General features: G+C 48.9%; 2 protein-coding genes across 2 annotated transcripts in view; one reads left to right on the top strand and one right to left on the bottom strand.

Moving 5' to 3' along the window:
* Nucleotides 1–96: 96 nt before the first annotated feature.
* Nucleotides 97–2,549, top strand: Fth1 (ferritin heavy chain 1). Its single transcript, XM_028777491.1, has 4 exons — nucleotides 97–424; nucleotides 1,635–1,781; nucleotides 2,009–2,134; nucleotides 2,235–2,549. The coding sequence occupies exons 1-4, from the start codon at nucleotides 311–313 to the stop codon at nucleotides 2,394–2,396; spliced, it is 549 nt and encodes a 182-aa protein (XP_028633324.1). The 5' UTR covers nucleotides 97–310; the 3' UTR covers nucleotides 2,397–2,549.
* An 83-nt stretch (nucleotides 2,550–2,632) lies between these two features.
* Nucleotides 2,633–8,148, bottom strand: part of Best1 (bestrophin 1) — a 15,730-nt gene continuing 10,214 nt past the window's right edge. The window contains exons 8-12 of the mRNA XM_028777521.1: nucleotides 7,441–7,521; nucleotides 6,962–7,113; nucleotides 4,445–4,812; nucleotides 3,793–3,969; nucleotides 2,633–2,872 (exon numbers count right to left, since the gene is read on the bottom strand). Coding sequence (XP_028633354.1) covers nucleotides 2,694–2,872; nucleotides 3,793–3,969; nucleotides 4,445–4,812; nucleotides 6,962–7,113; nucleotides 7,441–7,521 — 957 coding nt within the window. The 3' untranslated portion in view covers nucleotides 2,633–2,693. The remainder of the gene's footprint in view (nucleotides 2,873–3,792; nucleotides 3,970–4,444; nucleotides 4,813–6,961; nucleotides 7,114–7,440; nucleotides 7,522–8,148) is intronic.

Here is an 8,148-nt window from a genome sequence, read left to right as displayed (position 1 = left end):
CAAGCTCCTCCCCGCCCGCGCCCCGCTGGTTTGGGCAACACGCCCACAGGAAGAGGCGGGGCTGCGCGGTCCGCCGCGATGATTGGCCAGAGCGCGCCTGACGCAGGATCCCGCTATAAGTGCGGCCCGCTGGCCCCCTGCGCCAGACGTTCTCGCCCAGAGTCGCCGCGGTTTCCTGCTTCAACAGTGCTTGAACGGAACCCGGTGCTCGACCCCTCCGACCCCCGCCGGCCGCTTCGAGCCTGAGCCCTTTGCAACTTCGTCGCTCCGCCGCTCCAGCGTCGCCACTGCGCCTCGCCCCGCCGCCACCATGACCACCGCGTCTCCCTCGCAAGTGCGCCAGAACTACCACCAGGACTCGGAGGCTGCCATCAACCGCCAGATCAACCTGGAGTTGTATGCCTCCTACGTCTATCTGTCTATGGTGAGTGCGGCCTGGCCTCTGGAGGGGCTGGAAGCGGGTGCGGCCTCCCCTGCGCCACTGGGGAGCAGGCGGAGGGTGGGTTGGGGCGTGGCCTGCTGCGGGCTTCCCCGCCTTCCAGCGCCTTTCTGGAAAATGGAGTTTGTTCGGGGTTCTTTCCTAAGGCTGGCAGCCCTGCCTTGGCAAGTCTGAGCACACTGCGCCTTGTGACTCCAGCATAGACAAGGCACGTCATTAAACCCGTTTTTTGAAGCCTTAGGGCTGTATGACTGTCAGCCTGTCCAATCCACTCTGCAGTTAGGTGCATTTTCTGCACTCGTCCCCTCCGATCACGTGGCCAGCAGGCTTCTCTGTTTGGGTATGCATCCAGCTCCAGTTCCTCTGAGAACCGCGGGTCTGCTTGGTCACGGTGTCGAATGGCAGCCTTGGGGCCTGGTATAAAGAGGCTTATCTCTTGTGAGCTTACTCTGACCTTTTCTAAAGCAGCCGCCTCCACCTCTCTGCTTATCACAGAGCCTTACTTGTATTGAAACTTATCGCTAGGAATCGCCCCTTCTGTAGTTATCAGTGTCACCCCGACCTTGCCCTTAAAAGGCATCTAGAGTACTGTTTTTTTTTTTGCATGAGTTGTGGCTTACTAACAGAAGTGGTAGGTATATACTTGTTGGGAAAAGCCCACTATCAATTGCTGGGCAAGGAAGTTTTCCATGTAATAATTCTGTTTCTGAAAAAACAGGTATGGGGGAGGCCTGGACTTCTGTGGCTGCCATTCCTGGAATACACTGAGTGCCTAAAACTGAAAATCAAAGCGTCTCTTAATATAGTTGTGCTAAAGAACAATGCTCTCAGTTATTAACCCGGCATGATGCATTAACTTTATAAATTAGCAGTTGGCTGTCTAGCTGGAAACCTTGTGACTTTGTCTTAGCCATTTTTTACATGATTGGTGAAGGAGGAAAAAAATGGCCTCCCAATGCAGGGTACTCTAGCACCCTCCCTCTCAGACAAGGAGATTTGGCCTTGGCTTAAATTTTTTTCTCTTCACTAATTCGGAGCCATAGGACACTTGATAAAGCCAAGTCCCAAGGTTTGTTTTCCCATCCTTACTGTGCTTTTAAAAGGCCTAGTAGGGTGGCAGACAGCCTTTACCACCTACAGCCATCGCAGCTGCCTTGCTGTGGGGATCAGTAACATGTGCGCTTTCCACTTACAGTCTTGTTATTTTGACCGGGATGATGTGGCTCTGAAGAACTTTGCCAAATACTTTCTCCACCAATCTCATGAGGAGAGGGAACATGCTGAGAAACTGATGAAGCTGCAGAACGAGCGAGGTGGCCGCATCTTCCTGCAGGATGTAAAGGTAGGTAGATCTTAAATGAATGAGCAGCTAACCTTTATGGTGGCGCACTGGGGCTTCTGCCCCTGTATGTTGGCAAATGGCAGTTACCAAATATCTTGAGGCGAAAGCCGTTATTAGAATTGAGGGCAGTCCTTTTGCCAGAGCACAGTGGTTAAGTGTGAGGTGTTGACTGACTTGGGTTAGTCGGTAGAGACTGCAGATGAATTGACCTTTCTGGTTTCATTTAGAAACCAGACCGTGATGACTGGGAGAGCGGGCTGAATGCAATGGAGTGTGCCCTGCACTTGGAAAAGAGTGTGAATCAGTCACTACTGGAACTGCACAAACTGGCTACTGACAAGAATGATCCCCACGTGAGTATTGGAAACACGGGATGAATGGAGGAGGAGATTTATTTGCCACAGGGCTTGAGAGAGCTGACCAATAACTTTGTCTCATGTTCTCTTTTCCTAGTTATGTGACTTCATTGAGACGCATTACCTGAACGAACAGGTGAAATCCATTAAAGAACTGGGTGACCACGTGACCAACTTACGCAAGATGGGAGCCCCTGAATCTGGCATGGCAGAATATCTCTTTGACAAGCACACCCTGGGACACAGTGATGAAAGCTAAGCTGACTTCCCCAAAGCCATGTGATTTCACTGGTCACTGAGGCAGTGCATGCATGTCAGGCTGCCTTTATCTTTTCTATAAGTTGCACCAAAACATCTGCTTAAGTTCTTTTAATTTGTACCATTTCTTCAAATAAAGAATTTTGGTACCCAGCTCTTGTCTTTGTGATTGAGGGATAAGTATTCCAGCTTCCAGTTACGTCACTGCCAGTTATACTAATCACACTGAAATACATAAAAGAATATTCATGTTTATTAAACTCCTTAGTATGGGAAAGATAGTAAAATACAGGTGTGTTCAGACAGGACTACGCACTCTTGGTTCTGAGTTACTTGCCAGACTGCCTGGGGACCGTACACTTGGGTATCGATGCTGTGTGCCTCCAAGTGAGTCCGTGCCCTGCTGGAATCTGTGCAGGTGAGGACCAGGCTGTGAAGCATCACTCATAGGAAACGGGTTTGGTGTCAGCTTCATCCCTGTGGGAGATTTGAGAGGATTCATAGCATGAGTTGACTGAGGACAAGGGTGGAAGCTGGTCTTAAACACACCAGGATAGTCTGTGAAAGTTAATGTCTAACACTAGACGCAAGCTGAAAATTGTGCCCTTCTACTTATGAAAAAAATGTTCCGGTCATAGATGAGACCAGGAATGTGGAAGTGGGAAATTAACACTCGTGATCAAGGTGAGGGTAGAATGTAATTCGGTAAAAGTGTCCCAAGAAATGAGAAATGACATTAAGCTTGTGACAGCATTTAGGCTTTTTGGAAGTATTAAGCAAGGCCTAAGACCCAGGAGACCATGGCCGATGTCTGAAGTGAGGTGGGAGTCCTTAGGTAAGGACAAGTGTTTATTTGCCATCTAGCTGATAAAAGTAGTGAGGCTGGCCGAGCGGTGGTGGCGCACGCCTTTAATCCCAGCACTTGGGAGGCAGAGGCAGGCGAATTTCTGAGTTCGAGGCCAGCCTGGTCTACAGAGTGAGCTCCAGGACAGCCCGGGCTATACAGAGAAACCCTGTCTCGAAAAACCAAAAAAAAAAAAAAAAAAAAAAAAAGTAGTGAGGCTAGTCCTTGGGCTACATTCTAGCTAGTCTCAGTTCTGTCTCAAGCCTCCCTGCAAAAATGCTGGCCAGCCATCCTTGCAAAAAGTCTCAACAGCCTGGCACACTCCCTGATTGCCAAGATAGCCATCATTTCACCATTCTGTCAGTACAATTTCACTTCTTTGAATTGTTCTTGCTGATATTAAGCTCTTAGGTGGAGTGAGCAAAAGGCCTCCATCAAGGGATTCTTTCCGAGGTGGCTGGTATTAATTCTCAGCTAGTGTAGGGATATAAGTTTCCCCCACACCTCAGTAGTAATGGAATCATGGGGAATGCAACTCTTTGGGTGGACAGACCTGTTGGGATAGGGCTCTCTACATGCTCCTTCAGTATAGCGTGTTTGTTGGTTGGCAGCTGGTCCAAATGGCATTGTTGAAGATGTTCTGTGGGGCTCCTTGGAATGTTCAAGTTAAACTCCACAGTTTTCTTTCTCATCTGACACACTTCTTGGTACTCTGTGGAAGGCCCATCACCTAGGAACAATTCAATGGTGTTCTTGGGGCTGGAGAGATGTGTCAACAGTCAAGAGGACTCCCTGCTCTTCCAGAGAGCTTGAGTTTGATTTCCAGCACCCACATCAGGCAGTTCACAAGTGCCTACAACTAGAGCTCCAGGTCTGACACCCTCTTCTGGCCTCTGAGAGTACCAGTATGTATGGCATATATACAAAGTCACACATACATAAAATAAAAATAAACCTTTAAGCCGGGCGGTGGTGGCGCACGCCTTTAATCCCAGCACTTGGGAGGCAGAGGCAGGTGGATTTCTGAGTTCGAGGCCAGCCTGGTCTACAGAGTGAGTTCCAGGACAGCCAGGGCTACACAGAGAAACCCTGTCTCGAAAAACCAAAAAAAACCCAAAAAAAAAAAAAAAAAATAAACCTTTAAAACAAAGTGATCTTGGTCTCAGAAGTCAGGGGTGTTAAGCATTTGTGTTTAGTGTCCATACCTGTGTCTGAGTAAGTACTGGAGGGTGTTGTCTGCTCAGGAGGGAAGACCATGGGAGGGTTTCTGCCACATGTCCATGGGTCACGAAGGAAGCTTGGCCTCTTAAACCTTGGAACACCTCTGAAGATGTCCAGACCCTTAAGTCTCCAGACATTATCTTTCTGGTCTTTCTGATTGTCATTCTTACACTCGCCCTCGAGGACAGAGTCCTTCTTAAAACCCAATAGTTTGGTCTTTAAGTCTGTCCTGGAAGAATGGTCATTGGATTGCAGTCCTAAGAAGGATCCAATGCTGCTGTCATAACCGGTCTCTTTCTTGTCATCGGTGTCATCCTCATTTGGCCAAAACTCCAAGTCTTCTTTCTTCAGGCTGGAAGGAAAAGACATGCATAAGATTGAGTGAGTGGACAAAGAAAAGCTGGAAGCAAATGTCTGCCTAGGACCAAGGCTTCACCTCTCCTTATGTATCCTGCACTTCCCTGGGAGTCTCACAAGGCTCAGTTCACCTTAGGCTCTTCTCTTGCTCACTGGTAACATCCAGCTTCCCAGTCTAGCATTTAGAGTTGATATGCGTCCATAGGTGAGTGACACACCTGTGTGTGCCTGTGTGAAGGCCAGCGGACAGTCTCCATTTGAGTCCTCAGAAATCCATCCACTTTCTTTGGGACAGGGCATCCCGAAGGCCTGACACTCACTAATTAGGCTAGATTATCTGGCCAGCCATCTCCAGGCATCTCTTCAGCAGTGAGGCTACAAGTGGATGGTGTCAAATGACACCATGTTTTTCTGGAGGTCAAACTCAGGCATTCCTGCTTTAACCAACAGTAATTTCCTACATCTCACAATCTCTTCGTTATCAGGCACCCTCCTGTTAGAGTATCTCCCTCCAGGCAATGGGAACTTCTGCCCCCAGTAAAGCCTGTTCAGATAAGGCCCAGCTGGAACAAAGAATTTATGTTACCCATTGGAGAGTAACATACACCAAAAGGCCTGGCAGCAGGCTTCCTGAGGCCCCAGGACCTTTAATCTGTAAGAAAAAGCTTACTTACTTTGGATGGGGCCCTTGCCCACATCCAAAATTTCCCTGGCTGTAAGAGCTACTTGCAGGCCCAGGAGGAGGTCACCTCTTGGCCAAAGGCAACTTCGGTTCTTATCTACCCAGTCTTTGGCCTGCTCCACTCACTAGCTTGCACATTCCCTGAATGCAGGACCTTCACCCAGTGCCACACCAGGTTCAGTGTGTGGGGGGGAGGGGGGAAGGGGACGTGGGATGGTGGAGGATGGGGCGAATGGTCAGATGAAACAGGTTCAAAAACATCTTCCAAAATGTTCCTATTTCTAGTTTCAACTTAATGGACTCTAGTACAGTGTGCAAATACACCAGACACTCCAGAGCCTGTTCACCTCTGTCAGCCAGAGGTGACACTTTGTGGAAGGCCCATTCAGCCTACTGTATGTAGGAGGAATCTGGATGAAATGGGATTGTACAGAGGAAACTGCTGCTGCTGTGGGTGTAAGGAGGCCTTTGTAAGACAGTCTATTCAGGAGGCCCTATCTCCTACTGGAACTCTATTACAAATACTGTCCCTGCCCCCTTCATCACAGGCTTCCTAAAATTCCAGGTCCACGCAAAAGCTACCTTTTTCCGGTCAGAGTTAGAAAGCCAGTCTTGGCATCCCACTCCATCATCTATCGCTGACTGTCCCTGGAAATGTCCTGTTTCTCTCTGGGCTGTACACAAGAGACTGGACTGGAGGGTCTAACACAGCATAGTGGAGAGTTATGAGTATGGAGGTAGCTGGGTGTAGTGGAGCACAGCACGTTGTTAATCCCAGCACTTAAGGGGGTAGAAGCAAGAGGATTTCTGTGAGTTCAAGGCCCGTCTGGTCTACCTAGTGAGTTCCAGGACATCGAAGGCTATGTAGAGAAGCCTGTCTTTAAAAAAAAAAAAAAAGTAGAGCATAGTGTGATGGTTCCCACCTATATTCCTAGGACTGGATATGAATTCAAGGCCAGCCTGGGCTAGTCAGGAATTTCAAGTCAGCCTTAACTACATAGTAATGGGTTTGTCTCAAACAAAGCAAAACACCAAAAGTCAAGGCAATGGTGTCTGCCTGCCATCCCCCAGCATAGTAAGCTTCAAGCCAGCCTGGGCTACATGAGACTCCATCTCAAGAAAATCCAATCAAAAATAAGTAGGGAGAGTGTGGAGACAGAACCAGATAGCTGGCTCAGACGTGTCCTTTGTCACTTATGTGACTTTGGGCCGGGCAACTTTATTAGCCCTTATGAGCCTGTACCTAATTGTCTGAAGAGTAACGATAACAAACAAAGGTTATTGGGAGGGAAAAAATTAATGTCTGTGAAGAGCACAGCCCACTGGCTAGCCCTTACTGGGCACCCAGTGTAGAGCACAGCCCACTGGGTAGCCCTTACTGGGCACCCAGTGTAGTAACAAGAGCTGTTCCAAGTTGTTTACACTTGAAAAGTTTCCCACCCAGTCCCCTGGCACTGTCTACCTGATGTTGAAGGTGGAGCCCATGAAGGACTGTCGCTGAGACCTGGCAGAAGCAGCTGTGTAGGGTGGCTGAGGCGCTGTCTCATTCCAGTACATGTCACGCTCCATGGGAGGCAAGTTCTGGTGCATCCCATCCACAGACAACAGGGACACCTGGTCACCAAGGACAGAGGCAATATCCAATAGAATGGGCAGCCCAGGCAGGACCATGAGCCTGCCTGATACCTTAGGAATGGTCAGTTAGTTCCCTGGACCCGTTTCCCCACCTGTGGGACTAAAGACACAATGCTTACTTGCAGCCTCCAGAGTTGAGGTGCGAATCCTGCGAGTGAATGACTGGCTGAGAGAGGGGCTGATGTTAGAGGAGGGGAGGACAATTTACTGTGCGGTCTCCCTGAGAAACTGCTGTGCCCTCTCTTTGGATCCCTCTTTGAGAAGAGTCTATGACGCAGTCTCTCCACACCCCACACCCCCTCATACCTGCAGGTTTCTGTCAATGATCCAGTTGGTCTCAAAATCATCATCATCCTCTCCGAAGGGGTTGATGAGCTGTTCTGCCACCTAGAGGTGAGGAGAGGGGTGACGCTCTGGGAACCTTGTTACTCTGCTTCGCATCCCCAAGCCTTGGGTCCTCCCATTTTGACCCCCTCATGATGCCCTTCCTCCCTAACAACTGTCTTTGTGGCCACAGTATTGGGCCTCAGCCACTCCCAATGGGGTGCCCACATACTACCCTTCTGCCTCTCCCTCATGAGCCAGCCTGTCCCTGAAGACCAAACTGTCCTTTCCTATGTCACACAGCAGAGTCATCACCTTGATCTCACTCATGTAACCCACCTCAAGTTCCATCAGATTTTTTTCCCTTATCTATCTTCCAATATGCATGCATTTACTGTTTTGTGAGGTTTAGAGATATATGCTGAGTGAGACTGTGCTGAATTAGAGTGGCCAGGATGGGAGTTTCCTGGACACTGATATCTAAAATACTCAAGCAAAGCTCCACAGAGGTGATAACTATGGGTCCAAGGAACATCCTGAGAGCTAGTGAGGTACCTCAGATAATTTCAGTCATAAAAGTATAATTTAGTGGAGTCTTTAGAAAGCAAAGGGAACTGGAAGAGGATGCATTGAAACTAGAGTCTCTCTCTCTCTCTCTCTCTCTCTCTCTCTCTCTCTCTCTCTCTCTCT

The sequence above is a fragment of the Grammomys surdaster genome, unplaced genomic scaffold, assembly GCF_004785775.1.
Source record: "Grammomys surdaster isolate TR1022 unplaced genomic scaffold, NIH_TR_1.0 310, whole genome shotgun sequence".
Lineage (NCBI taxonomy): Eukaryota > Metazoa > Chordata > Mammalia > Rodentia > Muridae > Grammomys > Grammomys surdaster.
This window is presented reverse-complemented; position numbering and strand designations above follow the sequence as displayed.

Coding starts and splice junctions, on each gene's coding strand:
- Fth1 (XM_028777491.1), top strand. CDS start 311: ATGACCACCGCGTCTCCCTCGCAAGTGCGCCAGAACTACCACCAGGAC. Junction 425..1,634: donor CCTACGTCTATCTGTCTATG/GTGAGTGCGGCC, acceptor TTCCACTTACAG/TCTTGTTATTTTGACCGGGA. Junction 2,135..2,234: donor CTGACAAGAATGATCCCCAC/GTGAGTATTGGA, acceptor CTCTTTTCCTAG/TTATGTGACTTCATTGAGAC.